The sequence below is a fragment of the Belonocnema kinseyi genome, chromosome 7 (genome assembly GCF_010883055.1).
Source record: "Belonocnema kinseyi isolate 2016_QV_RU_SX_M_011 chromosome 7, B_treatae_v1, whole genome shotgun sequence".
Taxonomy (NCBI): domain Eukaryota; kingdom Metazoa; phylum Arthropoda; class Insecta; order Hymenoptera; family Cynipidae; genus Belonocnema; species Belonocnema kinseyi.
In genome coordinates, this window is record NC_046663.1 from 45,613,870 (window position 1) to 45,636,391 (window position 22,522).

Genomic DNA, 22,522 nt, shown 5'->3' on the forward strand with positions numbered 1-22,522 from the left:
TCCCATCTAAGTATTTCTCTAATCCTGTAATTAATCCCGCCATCCCTTCTTCATCCTCTGCCATCAACACTATGTCGTCTGCGTATGCCAGTGTATATATTTATAGAATATTCATTTTTTGAATTAAAATCATTTTTTGGTTGAAAATTAATCTTTTTTTGTTAAAAGTTCATTCTTCTCATTCGAAAACTCTACCATTATATTTTTGGTTATGAGTTAATCTCTTTTAATTAAAAATTATACTACTTGGTTACAAATTAAATTGTTTTGTTTAAATTTCAACTGTTTTCTTTAACATTCAACTTTTTGAGTAAAAAATTCATGTTTTTGGAATGAAAATTCAATTTTGGTAGAAGAGTCATCTCTTTTGGTTAAAAATTCTACCTATTATTTGGATCAAAATTAAATTATATTGTTGAAAATTCAACTATTTTATTAAAAATTACTATTTTTGGGTCGAAAAATTAATTACTTTGTTGAGCAACTTTTAATTTATAAAAAATTCCTCTTTGTAGATAAATAACCTTTTTTTTGGTTGAAAATTCATCCTTCTTGGTGGAAAATGTAAGTGTTCTTCTAAAGGTTTATTCTTTTTGGCTTGAAAATTCAACTGTTTTCTTGAATATTTGCTTTTTATAGAATATTCATCTTTTGTAGAGAAGTAATTTTTTTGGTTGAAAATTCATCTTTTTTTGTTAAAATTTCATTCTTGTTATTTAAAAAGTCTACCATTATATTTTTGGTTAAGAATTCATCTCTTTTGATTAAAAATTGTACAACTTGGTTAACAATTAAATTATTTTGCCTAAACTTCAACTGTTTTATTTTTAATTCGTCTTTTTTAATAGAAAACTCATCTTTTGGCAGAAGTCATCTCTTTTGTTTAAAAATTCTACTATTTAGTTTAAAATTTAATTACTTTGTTGAAAACTCAATTAATTTATCAAGAAGTCATATTTTTTGGTTGAAAATTTAATTGCTTTGTTGAGCATCCCTTTTTTATAGAAAATTCCTTTTTTGAAGATAATTAATAGTTTTTTGGTTGAAAATTCATCTTGGCTGAAAATTTAAGTGTTTTCTAAATGATTTATCTTTTTGGCTTGAAAATTCATCTATTTGATTGAACATGCAACTATTTTTTGTTTAATTTTAATCATCTTTTTTGGTTGCAGATTTATCTTCATAGATTGAAATTTCAACTATTTAATTAAAAATTGTACTTTTTTTTGTTGAAAATTCGTCTCTTGCTAGAAATTTCAACTATTTGGTTAGATAAATGCAACTCTTTGGTTGAAATTAATATTTTTTGGGTTTAAAACATCGTAAAAACCCAGGATCGACCTCAGGATTTGATTGAGTGCCTGACATGCCTCACTCAAGCTTCCTATTGTTAGAGATAAGAGCCGGTTGAGAGATATTAACAATGATTAAAATATTAAGGAATTTAATTTCCATATTCTGCATTAGAAGCATTAGATAACGACGAGATGATTAAAAAAAGAAAGAAGAAAATCGGTTAATCCTTTCAATTTCTGTTGAGAGTTTTCGTAACTTACACACTCTTCTCAGATGCTACGACAAAAAATATGGAAGAAGCTGCGTATTCTTCAATTGGAAGAATGTGGAATTGCAAGTTATTTCATTTTCAAGGTTACACTTAAGGGGTATGTAATTCGCAGCTTTTTCTTCGGCAATTCCATTTCCATAATTTTTAACCGAAAACTCGAAATTCGTCATTTTTCTCTTCTTTTCTTGAATCTTTGTTTCAAATACAGCTGCTTCACAATGAATGTGATGTTGCTCAGGATTGATACAGTATTTTGCGTCAAACAAAAAAGTTGCATTTTTAGCCAAAGAGATTAATTAATATCAACTGAAAGGATGAAGCTCAAAGCATGGATTTTCAAAAAAACAGTCCCACATTAAACCAAATAATTGAATATTCTAACAAAAAGATAATATGTTAACCAAGACGGTTCGTTTATTACAAAAAAGATAAATTTTCAAACAAATAATGCAAGTTTCTGTACTAAAAAAAGGGATAAATTTTCAACCGAAAATGGAATAGTAAGATTTTTCGTAAAGAAGAATAATTTTCATTTTAAAAAATACGAATATGCACCAAAGTATGTACTTTTTCAACAAAACTGTGAAAACTCTGTAGGAAAAAGGCGAATTATCTTCAAAAGGGTTGAATTTTCAACCAGAAAATTATATCATTTTAAGAAAAAAGTTAATTTTCTACCAAGTAGTTAAATTTTCCAATTTGTAGAAATGTAAATTTCCATTAAATTAAAAAAATTTCAATGTAACTTAAACATTTATTACAGAAATAAAAAAGTACGGTTAAATGGAAAATATTTAAAAATTCAGAAATTAACAATGTTTAAAATGTCAATTGGGCTGTTAAAAATTCGACAATTTCAATGTTAATTGAAAAGTTCAAAGTTATAAATAGGAAAACTTTTATAATTTAATATTGACCGTAAAACATCATAATTATAAAATTGAATACAAAATTTTCCATTTAAAAGTACATACTTTCAATTGCGAACGCTTCTGTACAGTCTTGGTTAACATAGCATCTTTTTGGTTGAATATTCAATTATTTGGTTGATGTGGGACTGTTTTGTTGAAAATTCATGTTTTGAGCTTCATCCCTTCAGTTAAAATCAATTAATCTCTTTGGTTAAAAATTTAACTGTCTTGTTTGACACAAAATAGTGCATGAATCCTGAGCAACATCACATTCCTTGTGAAGCAAGCAGCTGTATTTGAAACAAAGATTCAAGAAAAAAGAGAGAAAAATGATGAATTTCGAGTTTTCGATTTAAAATTATGGAAAAGGAATTGCCGAAGAAAAGGCTGCGAATTGCATAACCTTCAAGTGTAATAAAGTCCGTTAAGCTGGCAGGACCACATTGCAAAAATGGACTGAAAACCTATAGGGAATTTCAGACTCATTTGAGGCTCCTGAAATATAATCAACTGAAAGTCTTGCGATATTTTCGTTGCCTTTTTTTATAAAGGGTGATTTTTTAAAACTCGAAACTTTCAAATATCTCGAAAAATAGGCACTCTATGAAAAAATGTTGTGAATCCAAATTTGATCACTCTGAGGAATACATGCACTGATGTTAAAATCGGTTCCCCCACACCGCCCCCTGGGGGTGGGGGCAAGTTCGAAATCTTAAATGATATTTGAAAGTTTCAAGTTGAAAAATCATCCTGTATATGGCGTTGTGCTATCTTCACGTTATAAAAAATGCGTGAAGAAAACTATAAAACCCATTTTTACTCCTCGCATAATTTTAGGTTCTTTGAGGACTAATTTAGGCCTGTAGTACTAAATTTTGGGCTCTTATTTTTTGTAAAAAATAGTGTTTGCAATAGCTTAACGATAAGTTAGTTCAAGATTGCTGTGAAACGTAATAAAAAAGATTTTACAGAAAATTCACCTCATAGAATAATTTAGGGCTTATTTAGGGCTCTGGGAATATGATAATTAAACATTCAAAAAAATGTTTAAACAATTTTTTATCTATTTTTACAAAAAATACTAGAACCCAAAATTGGCAAATACCGGCCCAAATTATAAAGTTAAGGTGGCACAACACCATATGCAGAGTGGACACGCTGGGGCTTACTTACATGGCGATTTGAATGCTCCCCAAATTGCACAACAGCAAGGGAGAAGCCATTATACAGGGGTATTTTCATATTTTCCGCCTTTAAAATTGATTTGGATCGGCCATTCGGTCAAATCCGTGCATCTTCGGTTCAAGTTTATCATAGTTTCCAAGGTTGCGTTCGAAACTTCAAATGGATACCAGAGACCCTATAGTAAGGGACGCGCCACCTGGGTAGCTGACTGCGGATTGGTCGAGCAAGAAGAGACAGACACTTCCGTTCCATATCAAGATTAAATAGTAATTAAAAAATAAAAACTATTTTTCAAATACACATATATAGAAAAAATTAGCTGTTACGAAGGTATTAGCAAAATAAGGCAAAAATGAACTGAATCTCATGTATTTGGTCCCTTATTTTCCACTCAGAAATCTACGACATGAAGTTAGCTGTTGATTGAAGTGAAAATACCTAAGTCGGATCGGTCATTCGGCCAAGTCCGTGCATCTTCGGATCAAGTTTATCATAGTTTCCATGGTTGCGTTCGAAACTTCAAATGGATACAAGTGTCAAAACAGCATAGGTTATGTTACATAGTAATTACAAATAATAAAAGTGTTTAATTAATAATGAAGTGAGACATGTGACCTGAGAAGTAAACGTCAGTTTTCTTCTGTGCCAATAATATTATGGAATGGCTGCTGACTGACAAATACTATAAAATAGTAATAATATTATGCGATTTTAGTAGGCAGAGTGAATTGTGTTTAACGCTTATTTGAGGCATAAAAAAGGTATGTTATAAATAGACAGAATAAGTTTTAAATAAAGTGATTAAAATATTACATGCGAAAACTTTAAATTGACATTACCTACAGTTCCTTACAGCGATTTGGGTGAAAAGGTGAATCCGAACATAACCTCGAAATAATACAGATCGGCCCGGCATGTTTATTATACTTTCGATTGTTTATTATTTACCAAAGAAATGTTTTGTGGTTTTGTATGTTTATTACTGACAGTGTGGGCAGTAATAATTTAAACAATAATTACTCAATAATAATTTAACAATCATGACTTATTCATAATTTTAATAAGTAACACTTTATTCCTGAAATTAATAACTGATTTCCATTGTTTGTTTTTTTTTCACAGATCGATCATAGATGAAATACACATCAGGAAATGCAGATGGATTTTGTGCATTTCAGCTGGTTCATTTCAATGAACATTATTGGAAAACCGTTATCTCTAGACCTTATCCCAACACTGGGGATTGATCAGCCTAAAATTAATTCTAATTCAATCTGATGGTATAGTGAAGTAGCAAAAAAATATCTCGAGGTAATTTATCTTGTTTGAATTTTTAATAATAAAATATTCAGGGTTTTTTTGTATTTTCGAAAATGTTTTGTCTGGAACTGATTCTAAAATTTGGTTTGATCAACCAATGAAATAAATTAGAGACTCCTTGGTGATAGAATTGTATCAGAAATAAATCTAGACAAGATAGTTTAGGCCACAATTCTTATTCCAATTTTTTTAGAAATTATTCTATTTTCGAAAAATGCAATCTCTGGATCTGATTCCCAAACTGGCATTTAATCAGCCTCGAAAATTATTTCTAATTCATTTTGATGGTATAGGCGTACCAAAATGATATCTCAAAGAAATTTAACCTGCCTGAATGTTAACTAATAAAATATTTAGGTTTTTTTTTTGTATTTTAGAAAATGTTTTCTATGGGCGTCATCTAAAAATTTGGTTTGATCAACCACTAAAATAAATGAGAGAATCGTTAGTGTAGCAGAAATAAATGCAGAAGCGATATTTTGTGCCAGAATTTGTAATCCAATTTTTTCAGAAGTTTTGCTATAATGATTTATTTTATCATTTCTAAATATTAAATTCATAAATTATTGGTATCTTATCAAAAAATAAAAATCTTTTAGTGTAATTGAAATCTACTCGAAATTTTATTTTAGTGTATTTGATTGAATTATCGTTTAAGGTCAAATTATGCCGTTAGAAATGAAGACACCAATTCCGGAAATTTTATTTCAGATGTATTCTTTTCAGTTGGATGTTGTCCTATATTTATTATCGTAATCACCTGTGAAGGAAAAAACGCGTGACAATTTTCGACAAGAACGCTTTTCTCGTGCGATGCAGTGGAACACCATCATATTGATAATATAGTTTTACCTATAAAAATTGTAAAAAAATTTTCTATGAATAAAGAAGTTTGATTTAAATAAAGGCGTTCTGAAAGGGTTTAAGCACCATTTTAACGATCCTTTAGGATATTTATAGTATTAAAATGGACGAACAATTGATCCTAATGACTGTTTTCGATAAAACGAAAATTGTCAGAGTTATAGCCTTTTCAAAATTTTGTTAATCAACCGAAATTCAAGATTTTAAGCCAAAAAACGCACGATATGAAAAAAAGTCAGGAAAAGAAAAACATTGCTTTTTTAAAATTCCTACAAGACTGTCATAACAGATTTGTGGATTTTCTTGAAAAATCGAAAATTAAAATTTTGATTTCATAAAAAATAATTAAAAATTCCATTTTGTTCTTAAACTGTGTAGAATACGAGAAAAAATGAATTAACAAAAATTGTTATCCCAAAAAAGATCTGCAATTTCGTTAAGAATCACTTCGTGATAGGACGCGTACTATTTGTTTTATTTGTGAAAAATAACATTGAAAATAGAAAAACCATAACAAATTTGTGGAAAAACGACGAAGATTATGAAAAAAGATGTTAAAAAACCTGTTTATAAATGTCTGTTGAAAATCGAGCGCGTAGCGCGAGTGTCACGATGACAATGTGTACCTGAAAGCCTACAGAGCTTTGAAAAACTTAATCTTTGACTATACTTGAATAAGTTATGAACAATTCAGAATATAAAGACGCATATAAATATTGCCATTTAAAAGAGATCATTTGGCTACAGATTTATTCAAGCATTGCAAATGCAAAGAATAAATATCCGATCGCGAAGCGTGAGGTAACCCATTATCGACCGCGAAGAGCGAGATTCAACAACCGCGCACCCTAGGTGCGCTCAAACTTGCGAGCGAAGTTCCGAAAGTTCATAATCACTATAATGATAATTCTGTCGAAGAAGCAAACAACGCTCTCAAAAATTGAATTTTCTAATTAGGAAAAAAGAGTAGTAACAGACTCAAAATGTCTAATCTTCTAAGATACCCCAGTACAGAATTAAGGCGTACAAGAATTAATTGAACAGAGTCTTTGCTTCGTCATTTTATGCTTTGATTGAAAAAGAATTGCTGATGGAGGACAGAGAATTGACGAAGATAATCGAGTTTTCGAGGCTGATTGAATGCCAGTTTGGAAATCAGATCCAGAGATAGAAATTTCGAAAATAGAATAATTTCTAAAAAAATTGGAATAAGAATTCTGGAGTAAAATATTTTGTCTAAATTTATTTCTGATACAAATCTATCACCAACGAGTCTCTAATTTATATTATTGGTTGACTAAACCAAAATTTAGGATGAAGTCCAGAGAAAACATTCTCTAAAATACCAAAAATCCCTGAATATTTTACTAATACAAATTCAGACAAGATAAATTACCTCGAGATATTTTTTTGATACTCCTTTATACCATCAGATTGAATTAGAATTAATTTTAGGCTGATCAATCCCCAGTCTTGGGATAAGGTCTAGAGATAACGGTTTTCCAATAATGTTCATTGAAATGAACCAGCTGACATGCACAAAATCCATCAGCATTTCCTGATGTGTATTTCATCTATGATCGATCTGTGAAAAAAAACAAAGAATGGAAATCAGTTATTAATTTCAGGAATAAAGTGTTACTTATTAAAATTGTGAATAAGTCATGATCGTTAAATCATTATTGAATAATGATTGTTTAAATCACTACTGCCTACACTGTCCGTAATAAACATACAAAACATTTCTTTGGTAAATACTAAACAATCGAAAGTATAATAAACATGCCGGGCCGATCTGTCATTATTTCGAGGTTTTTGTTCGGATTCACCTTTTCACCCAAATCGCTGTAAGGAATGGTAGGTAATGTCAATATAATGTTTTCGCATGTAATATTTTATTCACTTTATTTAAAACATATCCAGTCTATTTATAACATACCTTTTTTATGCCGCAAATAAGCCAGCGGTAGAAGGTGGTAGAAACTTTATAACAAGAATTCATTTAGAATGAATAATATCAAAAATGGTATAATCGAATTTTCTCTTAAATAAATTAATTTTTCACGATAAAAGGGATTTTTAACAAAATAATAGAATCCTCGAAAAAAAGATGAAATTTCGATTAGGAAGTTTATTTTTCTTCCAAGAATGACGAATTTTCAACAAAATTCGGAATTTCCTAATAATGTATGCAAAAAAGGTGAATTTGTTTCCAAATAGTTCAATTTTTAACGAAAAGAGATCGATTTTAAAACAAAAGGATTAATTTTTTACCGAAGCAGAAAAATAAAAAAATTGAATTATTAAGTAAAAAAGGTCAATTTTCAATTTAAAATATCAATTTTCAACAAAAATAGTAGAATCGAAGTTTCTTTTAAAGAAGTTTGTTTTTGAACATCAGAAAAGGAATTATTTTTAAATAACTGAATCCTTAATGAAAAATATTAATTTTAACCAAGAATATTAATTTTTTTTAAAATTAAGAATTTTCTACAAAATCTAGAAAGTTTTAAACAAATATATGATTCTGAACTTAAAAATATCATTTTTTAACCAAAAGTAATATGAGTGAATTTTACCATTATAGAAATTATTAAAAAAAAATATATATATAGAAATTTAAAGAAAATAGTTGAATTTTCAATCAAAAAGGTTCGTTTTAAACCGAAAGAGATGAAGCTTCAATTCTGAACTCTATGTTCAACAAAAAATGGGATGGTTCAGTTTTTAGTTAAAAAAATAATTTTCAATTTAAAGAAATGTAATTTAAAAAAATCTGAGTTCTCTACCAAAACAGATTGTAATTAAAAATATCAATAAATTTGTAACCAAAAATGGAAAGTTAAATTTTCACTTCAATAAATTAATTTTGAAAGAGTAAGAATTGCCTAAGAAATTGTTGAATCCTCAATCAGCAAGATGAATTTTCAAACAAGAAGATTAACTTTTCTGCAAAAAAATAAGAATTTCTAACAAAATCCATAAATTTTTAAACAATTAGTTTTTTAACTAAAAAAGATCACACTTTATTTAAAAATATAATTTTTTATAAAAAAAAACAGTCTTATAAAAATTATTTCAAAGGACATCGAATTCATTTAACATTAGGCAGGTTCTGCACTTCAGGTCGTTGAATCGATCAGGAAGGGAATTATGTTGTTTTTAGATTAAATTTTAAGAGAATATTCTTTCGTTTAAAAAAATTCTATTTTCAAAAGATTAATTTTTAACCAATGAGATTAAAGTTTAACAAAAAAGACGAATGAAAGATTTGCATTTACAACCGAATATTTTAACTGTTAACCAAATAGTTAAAATTTCAACCTACAAATATAAATTTTAAACTGAATGGCCAAATTTTCAAACTAAAAAGATTAATCTTTAACCTTGAGCCTTTAACTTTGAAGATTGTACGAATAAATAAGTATTTTAAATATTTTAAACATAAGACACGATCCTTGTATAAACTTATTAAACATGATTGCACTATTCGCATACCGAAGCGCAAAGCTATAGTAAATTTTGGTATAGTATCTTGATATGGAACGGAAGTGTGTCTCTTCTTGCTCGACCAATCCGCAGTCAGCTGCCCAGGTGGCGTGTCCCTTTTTACAGGGTCCCTAGTATCAATTTGAAATTTCGAACGCAACCTTGGAAACTATAATAAACTTGATCCGAAGATGCACGGATTTGGCCGAATGGCAGATTCTATTGCAATTTTAAAGGCGCGAAATATGAAAATACCCTTGTATATTGGCTTCCCCCCTGCTGTTGTGCAATTCGGGTAGCATTCACATCGCTATGTATGTAAGCCCCAACGTGTCCACCCTGTATATGGTGTTGTGTCACCTTACAGATATAAAACATACGTGAAAAAAACTATAAAACCCAGTTTTACTCCTCGCATAATTTAGATCTACTTTAGGACTAATTTGGGCCGGTATTTCCAAATTTTGGGTTCTAGTATTTTTTGTAAAAATAGATAAAAAATTGTTTAAACATTTTTTTAAATGTTTAATTGTCATACTCCCAGAGCTCTAAATAAGCCGTAAATAATTCTATGAGGTGAATTTTCTGTAAAATCTTTTTTTACGGTTCACAGCAATCTTGAGCAAACTTATTGTTAAGCTATTGCAAACATTATTTTTTACAAAAAATAAAAAAGCCCAAAATTTAGTACTACGGGCCTAAATTAGTCCTCAATGAACCCTAAATTATGCGAGGAGTAACAATGGGTTTTATGTTTTTTCACGCATTTTTTATAACGTTAAGATAGCACAACATTATATACAGTGTGATTTTTTAACTTGAAACATTCAAATATCATTTAAGATTTCGAACTTGCCCCCACCCCCACTCCCAGGGGGCGGTGTAGGGGAACCGATTTTAACATCAGTGAATGTACTCCTCAGGAGCCTTAAATGAGCCTGAAATTATGCAAGAGAAACGAAAAGAAAAGAATTTTTTTTGGTAAATTTGTTTAAACAATTTGTTGTTCAATTCAAATATCATATTCATGGAGCCCTAAGTGAGCCTTAACATAGGGTAGAAAAATAAATTATTTTAATTCATTTTTACTAGAATTGTTTAAACAATTTTTAAAAAATTTTCATTATCATATTGCCAGAGCCTTAAATGAGCCCTAAATTATTGTTGAAAGAAATAATGCCTAATTCGTTTTTTTCTCTGTGTGGTCCTGCTAGGTTAACGTTGAGCTAGCATGACCACAATAGGGCTTTAAGTTGTACCTAAATTATAGAGCAAAGCAATTTTGAAAAATTTGTTTTTTACTATGTGTGGTTCTGATATCTGAACGTTAAGCTAGCATGACCATCGTTTTTTTAAAATGAAGAGCATTAAATTTGGCAATGGAGCATTAAATTAGCCCTAAATGAGCCCTAAATTCCCTATAGGTTTTCAGTTCATTTTTGCAATGTGGTCCTGCCAGCTTAACGGACCTCAATAGGAAGCTTGAGGGAGGCATGACAGGCACTCAATTAAATCCTGAGCTCGATCCTGGGGTTTTACGATGTTTTAAGTATCATCGAAAAATAAAACTCTAGTTTCATTCGGAAACGAGCGCCCAGAATTTCTTTCACCATGGGCACACTCATGGTGGCCGTTTGCTACTTCCGAGGCGCACAAAATGCATCAAATTTACAATTAATTGCAATAAAACAAGAACCAGACCATTTTTCGAAAAATCCCTCTTTGAGGGATTGTATTTACCCACTAAGATTATGTGGTTATAATATGAGATCAAAAAATTGATAATTGTGGAAAAAATCCTGTCATTTGTAAATGCAAGGGCTAATTTTCAAGCCTGAGGAAGCACCTTAATTAATCGCGTAATAATCAACATATTCAATTTCTCATGATAGGTATATTATCGAAGATCACGTGAGGCTCTTAAGCAAAGAATGCTTAACAGAGGATGACAAACTGAAGATTGAGACACGGGAAAGTAAAGAAATATCAGAAGATGAGCCACCAAAGAAAAAACTGAAGGGAGATGATAGAAAGGACAAATTGAAAGGACAAAATAAAGCCAGACCTCCACCTTTCAAGGCTCCTCGAGAACAAAATCTTTGTCCCTGGGTTGTCGATCAAGGTGTCGACGAGCCAGAGAAAAAATGTACAAACCCGAGATGCGCATTCATACACGAGCGACTCGAGTACATGAAAATAAAGCCAAGTGACATTGGCGAGGAGTGTCATCTTTTCAATTTGATGGGAAGATGTCCTCGAGGTCTCGCATGTAGAATGGGTTCGAAGCACCTAACAGCTGAAGGACTCAACATAGTAGACCAAGAAAAATTTGAAATTTTCAAGCAAAAGCCTCCGGCCGTCAAGAATCAGATATCGAAGAGTCTTCAGGAGAAGCTGCGCAAGTATAAATACAACTTCTCCAAGGCTGAGAAGACAGTAAAAGCGAATAATCCATCAAAGAAAACTGAACCCGTGAAAGAGTCTAAAACAAAATCGTCAGAAAATGAACCTTTGGACAATAACTCTATCAATAAGAAAGCTGGCGATTCAGACACTTTAATTTCAAATGATACAAAAGAGAAAGAGATTGGTGCTGTTTTTGATACAGATATAATCAAACTTTTGCCCTTGGAAAAGAAGAAAATTGACTGGAAGGATAAAATCATGCTAAGTCCTTTGACGACTGTCGGAAATTTGCCATTTCGAAGAATTTGCAAGGAGTTTGGAGCGGACATAACTTGCGGTGAGATGGCACTCGCTCCTAGAATATTGAAGGGTGCGCAAGAGGAATGGGCTCTGATAAAAAGACACGAATCGGAAGATATTTTCGGTGTTCAAATTTGCGGAAATAATCCCGGAGTTTTAACTCGATGTGCTCAACTTTTGAATGAAGAGTCTGATGTCGATTTTATTGATCTGAATCTTGGCTGTCCGATCGATTTGATATACAAACAGGGATCCGGATGCGGAATGCTTAATAGGATGAATATTTTGGAAACTGTTATAAAATCCGCGACCGAGATTTTGGATATTCCCTTCACTGTGAAAACGAGAACTGGGATTTATATGGACAAACCTATCGCTCATAATTTAATGCCCAAGTTTCGAGACTGGGGTGTCGCAATGATTAATGTGAGTAAAAAATAATTTGATTCCAATATTTATATCAGTGATGGGTGAGTTAGTTTTTAAAAAGAATTAGTTTTGCGTTTATGGAGCAAAAATTAATTTTTACAATTTCATTCACGTTTGCAGAGATAATTATGGAAGACAAATAACAATTTTCCTATATTGGGCTATAAATGTTTATGGATCTGAAAATTAATTTTTTTTTACCTCTAAATGTTCCTTGAGATTTACTTAATTCGAGGGCCATCAGAAAATTCTTTCGAAAACGTTGAATCTTCAACAAAATACATGAATTTTCAGTTCAAAAATTAATTTTGAACAACTTAAAAAACGAATTTTCAACAAAATATTTAAATTTTCAAAAATAAAGAGATAGATTATTAAATAAAATGATGAATCTTGAACCAAAAAAAAAAAGAATTTTTAACAAAGGAGTTCAACTTTCACCCAAGTCATTAAATTTGCAATTAAAAAAGATAAACTTTAAACCAAGAAAATTAATCTTCTACGTAACAGACTTTTTTCGAAAACAATTGTATAACCGAAAAATTCAGTTTTCAAAAAAAAAAAATACAACGAAAGATGAAATAATTAAATAGTTCAATTGATTTTCGCAAAAAAAAACAACTAATTTTACAACAAAATAGTTAAATTTTCAACCAAAAAGAGATATATGAATTTTAAACCAAGAAAATTAATTTTCTATCAAATAGTTGAATTTGCCTTTGAATAAGATAAATTTGAAAACCAAGCACTTCAACTTTAAATAAAAAAAGAAATAATTAGTCAGTAAAAAAATTTATTTTTAACCAAAAAATAAAACGAGTTTTGCAACCAAATAGTTCAATCCTTATCCGAAAAAAAGTTTAACAGAGGAGCTGAACTTTCAAGCAAATAGTTCATTCTTCAGCCGACAAATTGATTTAAAAACAAAGAGTTTAATTTTTACGAATAACATTAAATTTGCAACTAAGAAAGATCAATTTTTCAAATAGTTGAATTTTAATGTTTAAAAATCAATTTTATAAACAAAAAATTCAACATTCAACCAAAAAATATAAATTTTCAATAAAAATGGAGTAATTAATAGTCACATAAAAAAATTATTTTTCTACAAGAAATCGAATTTTTAACAAAATAGTTAAATCTAACCAAAAATATGAAACTTTAACCCGAGTAGCTTAACTTTAAACCAAGGATTTAGGTTTTCAACCAACAAAGATAAATTCTCAACGAAAAATATAATGATTGATATTTCAAACAAATACGATTTTTATTTTAAACTAAAAATAGTTCAATTCAATCAAAAAAGACAAATTTTTAACCAAAAAGTTGTATTTTCAACTAAAAAATATAATTTTTCCACAAAAAATGGAATAGTTAAATTTCCAGTTGAAAAACTAATTTTTGACCAAAAAAATTTTGTTATAAAATAGTTAAATTTCCAACCGAAAATTATGAATCTTCAACCAAATAAGCACGAATATTCTGAAAACGAATATCAATTTGAAAAAAATTGTATACTTCAACTGTAACTTAAAAAGATTGTGTTTCAACCAAAAAATACATGATTTTCAAAGAACCTGGTTGAATTTTTAACTGAAAAGGGTACATTTTTCAAAAATGTAATACTTAAATTTTCAGTAAAATGAACTAATGTTAAAAACAACAAAAATCTTGAAAAAATAGTTATTTTTTCAACGAAACAGACCAATTTTCAACTGAAATTATGAATCTAAAAAAAATTAACAACAGAGTTCAACTGTTAATCAAAAAAGATAAATTCTCAATGAAAAATATAATTCTTGGTATTTCCATCAAAACAATATGTTTATCTTAAATATGACTATTTTCAACAAAACAGTTGAATTTTTAACCCAACAGAATTATTTTTTAACCAAATAATACAATTTTTCAACCAAAAAAGGTAAACTGTCAACCTAGCTAAATTTTCAGTGCCAAAAATTAATTTTTAATAGAAAAAAAATCTTCAACAAAATAGTTTAATTTTCAATGAAGTAGATAATTTTTGAACTAAAATGATGAATCTTCTTCCATTAAATAATTAATTTTTTAACTAAGTAGTTCAACAAAATAAATAAATGCCTAATCAATACAGATTAAGTTTCAACCAAACAGTTGCATTTTGTACCAAGAGAGGTGCAATGTTCACAAAAATATATGAATCTTTGTATAAAAAGACGAATTTGCATCAAATGACATGAATTTTCAAGCCAAAAGGCGGATTTTTAAAAATAACTTCAATATTTAATCATCAAATATGAATTTTAAACAAAAGATCTAACAAAATTAATTAATTTTCAACCAAATAATAAAATTTGTAACCCAAAAAGATGAATTCTCATTAAAAAATAGTTGGACTTTCAACCAAATAGATGAATTTTCAGCTTGAATAGTTAAATGTTCAGTTAAAGAAATTCATTTTGTACCCCTAAAAACGAATATTCAGCTCTGGAAATGATTTTTTTCTTTCTGAAAGTCTTTGTATACATTTTAGAGGGCGGAAAAAAATTCAAATTAGAAAAATTGTGAAAACTAACCATCACAATATAAATAATGTAAATGAAAAAAATAGTTATAAAAATAGTTACCCATTTATTATATATTTACCAAATAAACGTCGTTAACAACAAAAAAGTAGATAGTGAAAAAAATAGTTATTTCTCATAACTGATTTATATAGAATCTAATGTGTGAATTGAAAATGAGTGAATTTCATTAATAATATTTTTTTTAGATTCATGGCAGATCAAGAGAGCAAAGGTACACAAAACTAGCCGATTGGGCATACATCGAAAAATGTGCGCAGGCCGCAAATCCAGTTCCAGTTTATGGAACTGGAGACATTCTTTCATTTGACGATGTAGAAAAAATGAGAAATACTTATCCTACAATCGGAGGAATAAGTATTGGTCGTGGTGCCTTAATAAAACCCTGGATATTCCGAGAAATCAAGGAGCAGAAACTAATTGATATTTCTAGTAACGAGAGGTTCGATATTTTGAAAAAATATTCTACTTATGGCCTTGAACACTGGGGTTCAGATACTCGAGGAGTCGAAACTACGAGGAGATTCATGTTAGAATGGATATCCTTCTTACACCGGTAAATTATAATTTTTATTATAATAAAATTAAAGAAAATCCAAAGTCGAATTTAAATCAAATTCATCAATTAATCTCCTTAAGTTTAGTCAAAAATAAAAATAGCGTCTATCGTAAATTAAATTTCAAATCTATTTTTAATAAAAAAAATCAATTATTTTCCTTTATTCTAGCCAGAAATAAAAATTACATGTTTTTAGAAATTTGATTTCCAAAATATCAATGATTTTCGTTCGTTTTAGCTGGAAAAAAGAATTATACTTATAAAAAATTTAATTTCAAGTCGAATTTAAATCAAATAAATAAATTATTCTCCTTAAGTTTAACGAAAAATAAAATTTTGCGTCTATCGTAAATTAAATTCGAAACCGACTTTAAATCAAACCAATCAATTCTCCTTAATTTCAGCCATAAATAAAAATTTCACCTATCGGAAATAGGTTTTAAAATTCAAATTGAAATAAATAAATTATTCTCAATTTTAGCCACAAAAAAACGTAAATATTTGTTAACAAAATAGTTTATTTTTCAACCAATAAAATTAATTTTCTTTCAAAACAGACGAATTTTCAACAAAATATATACATTTTGAAATAAGAAGATTAATTTTCTGCGAATTACATAAATTTTCATCTACATATTTTGAACAATGGAGGTGATTTAATTCCAAATTATATTTGATTAATTTTTAGTTTATATTTTTTCTTTTTTTAGACATTTTTATTTATATCGTTTAAATTTAAAACATAAAAAAGCAATTTTTATTTTAAAATGAAGTAGTTACTTTTCACTGTAGAGAATTAATTTTCAACTGAAAGGACATAGTATACACAAAAAGTTAAATTTTGTACCATAAGTTGAATTTTATACAAAATTACTTGAATTTCATGCAAAAAAGTGAATTTTCTTTAAAACAGTTGAATTTTTAAGAAATTAGTTAAATTTTAAGGGAAAACAAAATTAATAAATTAATTTTCAACCTAAAAAGATGAATTTTCCACGAAAAATGTAATATTTTATATTTCAAGAAACAAAATTTTATTTTAGAATGAAAAAAACAGCTGGATTTGACCAACAAAACCCGATTTTTTTAAAGTAATTGGAGCCTCAACTAAAATAGATTCATTTTTAACCAAAAAGCTGAATTTTCAAATAAAAAAATTTATTTTCAACCATAAAAGTAGAATTTTGAACAAAATAAAATAATTTTTAACCTAATTGTTGAATTTTCGAGCCGAAATTACGAATTTCCTACAAAAAAGTTAAATTTTCAACCCGAAAATGTGAATTTTCAACAAAATAGTTAATTTTTAACCGAAACAAATTAATTTTTAATCAGAGAGTTGCATTTTTAACCAACAGAGATGAAATTTGTACAGAAATAAATAAATTTTCAACTAAGAAGATTAACTTTCTACCATAAAATAAGAATTTTCAACAAATGACATAAATTTTCATCTAAATAGTTAAAACAATGGATGTGATGTTATTCCAAATTATATTTTGATTAGTTTTTAGTTCATATTTTTTTCCTTCCTAAAAATTGTTTACTAAGTAAATAGTTGAATTTTTAAACTAAAAAAGAGCAATTTTATTTAAAAATTATGTATTTAAATTTCCATCGCAAAGAATACATTTTAAATTAGACATACGTATTTTCTGGAAAGCAGTTTAATTGTTTACCAAATAGTGGAATTTTATACCAAATTATTTAATGTTAAAGCCAAAAAGATGCATTTTATATAAAATATATTAATTTTTAACCCGACAATATAAATTTTAGAGAAAAACTTAAGTTACAACCAACCGGTTGAATTTTCAGAAAAATAGTTAATTTTACAGTTAAAAAAATTAATTTTGGACCAAAAAATAAAAATTAATTTTCAACTAAAATTATAAATCTTCATAACGTGAAAGTTTGAGAAAGTAGTTCAATTTTTAACAAAGGATTTTAATTTTCAACCTAGAAAGATGAATTTTCAATTAATTATTCAATAATTGATTTTTTAGTCAAAAATATTTTAATTTAATAGTAAATAAAACATTTGGATTTGACCGACAAAGACGAATTTTTAAGACTTGGATCCTCAACGAAAAGAGTCGAATTTTGAACAAAATGCAATAATTTTTAACCTAATTGTTAAAATTTTGAGCCGAAAGTATGATATTCCTGAAAAATAGTTCAATTTTCAACCCAAAAATGTGATTTTTCAACAAAATATTTAGTTAATTTTCAACCGAAACAAATAATTCTTAATCAGACAGTTGTTTTTCTTTAAACAAAAAAGATTAAATTTCTAAAGAAAAAAAACTTTAATAAAATAGTTGAATTTTCAATAAAAAAAATCTGTGTCAAGAAAAAAAAATTTATTCAGTTATGGAAATCTCAAGCCAAAAAGGCGAATTTTCAAAATAGCAATTGAATTTTTAGCAAAAAATTTTGACTTTTTAATAAAATTCGAAAAAATAAAATTTGGAAATAAAAAATATTAATACTTAACCGAAAATTTGATAGTAGACTTTTCAATCGAAAAGAATGAACCCAAAAATGGGTTTTCGTATAGAATTCCTGAAAATAAAAGTAAGAATCAAACTATTAAATTTGAACAAACACCATAAAATGTTACTATTGTAATTTGAAAAAGATCTTTTTTAAAAAAAATGTTGGACAAAAATAAAAAAAGAGGGCAAAAATGAGAAGGTAACCGACCAAATCCTTTTTTTTTATTTCTGTCTTTTTTTTATTATTATCAAATCATAATTTAAAAAACACGTATAAATAATTTAATAATAATTTTAATAATTTACAAATCTTTTTTGTTGTCATTCGATAGCAATAAAAATTTAAAAAAAAAACGACAGAAATAAAAAAAGAGAAGGAAAGGAATTTGGTTGATTGCCTTCTCATTTTTCTTTCTTCTTTTTTATTATTTCCAACGAAAAATTTTTAAGGACCTTTTTTCAAATTACAATAGGAACATTTTATGGTGGTTGGCCAAATTTGTTTGTTGGATTCTTGGTTTTATTTTCAGGAATTCTATACATTAACTTGATTATTGGAAGTTAAACAGGATTTTAAATTTGATTCTAATCTATTTTAAATTTTTTTAATTTTAATCAGCTCTATTATTTCAGTTCGGATTTAAATGAATAATTGAGAGAAAAAGGATAGAAAATAGGCATTTTTATATTTTGTGGCTCGGTAATAGTATTTTAGATAAACATTAAAGTTAATTTTTAATACCTAAAAACATTATTTGCCAATATTAAGACACTGTTTTTAGAATATTTTCCAAATTTCCGAAATTATTTACAATATTTTTTATTTATAATCACGAGTCCAAGGCCTGGAGATTATTTTCTTATTTTCTTGGGAATTTGAGTAAAACTAACGGATGAGAACAAAAATATTAAAAATAATGGTTAATAAATGAAAGAAAATTGGGACAAATTTAAAAAAAAAGCAGCTAGAATCTCTGCGAGTATTTTGACTAAATTTCTTTTATTTACAGATATATTCCTGTGGGACTTTTAGAACATCCTCCGCAGCGAATGAACGACCGACCACCGTTTTACAGAGGACGAGATGAGATGGAAACTTTAATGGCGAGTTCGAATTGTGCAGATTGGATTAAAATATCGTAAGCCCTCCTTAGCTTCCTTAGAACTCGCACGATTTCATGTGAGTACAAATAATAATGATTTTAATATTCTGTCCGTAGTGAAATGCTGCTCGGAAAAGTACCTGAAGGATTTCACTTTCTACCAAAACACAAAGCGAATTCGTGGAAGTAATAATTTTTCGTAAAGATTTTTCTCTGTGAAGGTAAATTTACCTTGCGCTTAAGTTCGATTCTGAATGAACCGAGCAAGCATTGTTATACAATTTAAAAAATATAATTAATTTAGTTATTGCAATGAGAAGTCGTATATTTTGTTTCGATTTTCCATTTGAGGAGAAAAACCATCTTTTAAATAAAAGAAAAATTGTGTATAACTTTATTTTTTAAGATTATTTGTTTTGTAAAGTGATTTAAGTGTAATTTTTCGAAGATCCTGGGGAAAATTCAAATAAATTTTTTTACCAAAAAAGATCAATTCTCAACGAAAAATTTATATTTCATATTATTGATATTTCAAGAAAAAATAATTTTAATTTTTAAATCAAAAAAGTTGAACTCCTAAAAAAACGAATTGCCGACCAAATAGTTGTAAATAAACTAAAAAGGTGCAATTTTTGGCAAAAGAGACGAATTTTCTACAAAACAGTTAAATTTCTTAAACTTTAGAATTATCAAGAAAATAGTTTAGTCTTTAACCAAAACAGATTAATTTTCAACCAAAAAAGTGAATTTTTAACAAAATAGTTATACTTTTAACCAAGTAGTTCAATTTTCAACCAGAAAAGTTTAATTATCAACGAAAAATGTTATAATTGACGTTTCAACTAAAAAGGATTTTAATTTTTTATAAAACATTTTTAAATTCATGCGCTAAAGATAAATTTACCTCAAAATTGTCGAATCTTCAACCAAAACAGATTAATTAAAAAAAAAACAGAGATGAATTTTCAAATATCTTTTAAACTGACTTGAATTTTTACGAAAATTTTGATAAATCTTTCAAAATTAATAAAATTTGCATTCAAATTATCCAGACTCGTTTAACATATTTAGAAATCTTTTGAAATTTGTTTGAAATTCTTTTTAAAGTTTCTTTTAAAATTATCTTTTTTTAAATAAACAATGATTTTTAATTTTCTCGAATTTTTAATATGATTAGAATTTTTTTCTAAGAATAATTGTTTGAATTATACAAAATTAACAAAATTTTTTAAAAAATTTTCAGATTTATTTGGAAATTTTTTGAAATATTTTAATATATTTTTTAATATTCTCTGAACATTTATTTTTTAGCATAAAATCACTAAAAATTGTCGGAGGAATCTTGATAATTTTGTTACATTAGGGAAACATTTAAGAGTCGTTAGAAAGATTCAAAGTTTTTATTTTAATTTTCAAAAATCTAAAGTTTTTTAAGAAATATTTTTGTATTTCAAATTATTTTCGAAAAATATTTTTGATTAAAAAAATATCTTAATATCTTCTAGACTGGTTTTCGAGATTTTTAGGAATCTTTTAAACTATATTAAGATCTTTTTAAAAGCGAATTAAAAAAAAGTCATTTGAAATTTTTGCACGAATCCTGAGAAAATGTTTTTATAATCTTGAAACTTATTTTATTTCAAAATCTTCAAACATCTACATTTTGTTTTAAATTTTTTGAAACTTTTTCAAGTTTAAAATTATGTTTGAATTTTCTCTTTAACTTCTAAATATCTCTTCAACATACTTGAATTTTTTCTAAAATTTTGTAATGTCACAAAATTGAACAATTTAGCTTTAAAATCTTCTCTATTATTTTCCAAAATTTCACGAAATCTTTTGAAATATTTTACAGTTTTTTTTTCGATTTTATATTTAAATTCATTTTCCAAAATAAAAAAGTCAAATGAACGCACGGCCAAAGAAAAAAGCAGATTGTAATTTTAAACTAAATACTTGCAATTTTAATTTAAAAAAAAAAGATTAAATTTCTCTCAAAAGAGACGAATTTTCAACCAAAATAGATTTTTTAGTTCAGAAAGAAAAATAATTGTAGATAAAATATAGTTTGAAAGAAAAATGTTGAATACAAAATAAAAATTTCGAATAACTACTTATTTTTCAAGTTTCTTTGTTTCTTTGTTTTAAAGTTATATCAATATAATTTAAAACATATTCAAGACGTTTTTATTTTTGGAAAAAGTAAAACAATATTTGATACATTTTGAAAAATCTTTAAAAGTTTTCAAATATTCATCTCTTCAATACTTATACGATCAAATGAACTTACCTTAGTGAAGTTCGATCGTAATTACACTTCAGTGTCTCGTCCTCAAGATCTCTTGTAGTAGCGCCAGCTGCTCGGTTATGATCACAAATTTTAAAGGATAAAAAATTTAAGAAATTCATAGTTTGCCGCCATACGGGGGCTTCATCCACTACCATGTCCCGATCTTTATTAATTTTAAAGACGAAATATTGCCGGAATCGAATAGATCACGTATGGGAAAACGCAATCCAAAAAGAAAAGGGGGCAGGGAGGGAGTGATCTATTCGGACGAGACACATCGTATAATTACGATCGAACTTCACTAAGGTAAGTTCGTTTGATCGTATAATTATACTTCAGTGTCTCGTCCTCAAGATCACTTGTAGTTGTTTAAAGTTTTAATGGTGATATTTCGGTTACTTTTTTGGAAAATAACTCAACAATCATTTTCAGAATTGAACAAATGAAATAGAACGCAGAAAAAACAAAACTTATCACAATCGTAAAACTATGGGAAATAAAAATATAAAATTAAGTTTCTTAGCGTAACAAAGATCATATTGCCTTCAACTTAGAACCTTTTGAGCGAAATTTCTTTTCTCTAAAACTGGGCGATTATAGAATAAGGCAAAAACTTTTGACGAGTCGGACCAACACGCCGTCTTTCGAATGACATCGAGGATGTCTATCTACAACTTTGGTGTCTATCCCGCTTTTCGAGAGGTTCGTCCTTATCCACCTACTCAAAGTCTGGGCAGTGCAGGGCTCATGAGGCTTTCTCAAGGAGATTAATATTTGGTCTGTACCATTGGCTCTAATTTTGGACATTCTCTCGATGTAGTTCAAAAGCGTCGAAGCAACGCACAGAGCTGGTTGGTCCTTGAAAAAAGGTAGAGTCACTAAGGGCTCTTTTCTGTTGACGCCTGAAGTTTTGACTCTGTCAGTTATTTTGATGTGAATAGCATCCTCTTGTTGTACAATGTTACTCAACTTCATCAATGTCATCGTTTGTTGTCTTTGAGCCGTTGCAAGGGCCAATAATGTGACCAGCTTGAATG

At 28.0% G+C, this 22,522-nt stretch overlaps 1 protein-coding gene and 1 long non-coding RNA gene across 3 annotated transcripts in view; both read left to right on the forward strand.

The window, feature by feature from the left end:
• LOC117176177 (tRNA-dihydrouridine(47) synthase [NAD(P)(+)]-like) overlaps window positions 1-19,508 on the forward strand; it is a 21,423-nt gene extending 1,915 nt beyond the window's left edge. The window contains exons 1-5 of one of the 2 annotated variants that reach the window (XM_033366275.1): window positions 524-564; window positions 11,229-12,468; window positions 15,224-15,591; window positions 19,103-19,231; window positions 19,313-19,508. In XM_033366275.1, the coding sequence (XP_033222166.1) occupies window positions 563-564; window positions 11,229-12,468; window positions 15,224-15,591; window positions 19,103-19,231; window positions 19,313-19,385 (1,812 nt within the window). In that variant the 5' untranslated portion in view covers window positions 524-562 and the 3' untranslated portion in view covers window positions 19,386-19,508. Of the gene's footprint in view, window positions 1-523; window positions 565-11,228; window positions 12,469-15,223; window positions 15,592-19,102; window positions 19,232-19,312 lie in introns of those variants that run through there. The other variant, XM_033366274.1, reaches the window with a different exon arrangement.
• Window positions 4,928-5,885, forward strand: LOC117176179. Its single transcript, XR_004467587.1, has 2 exons — window positions 4,928-4,974; window positions 5,710-5,885. It is a non-coding gene; the product is annotated as an uncharacterized LOC117176179 (long non-coding RNA).
• Window positions 19,509-22,522: the final 3,014 nt, after the last annotated feature.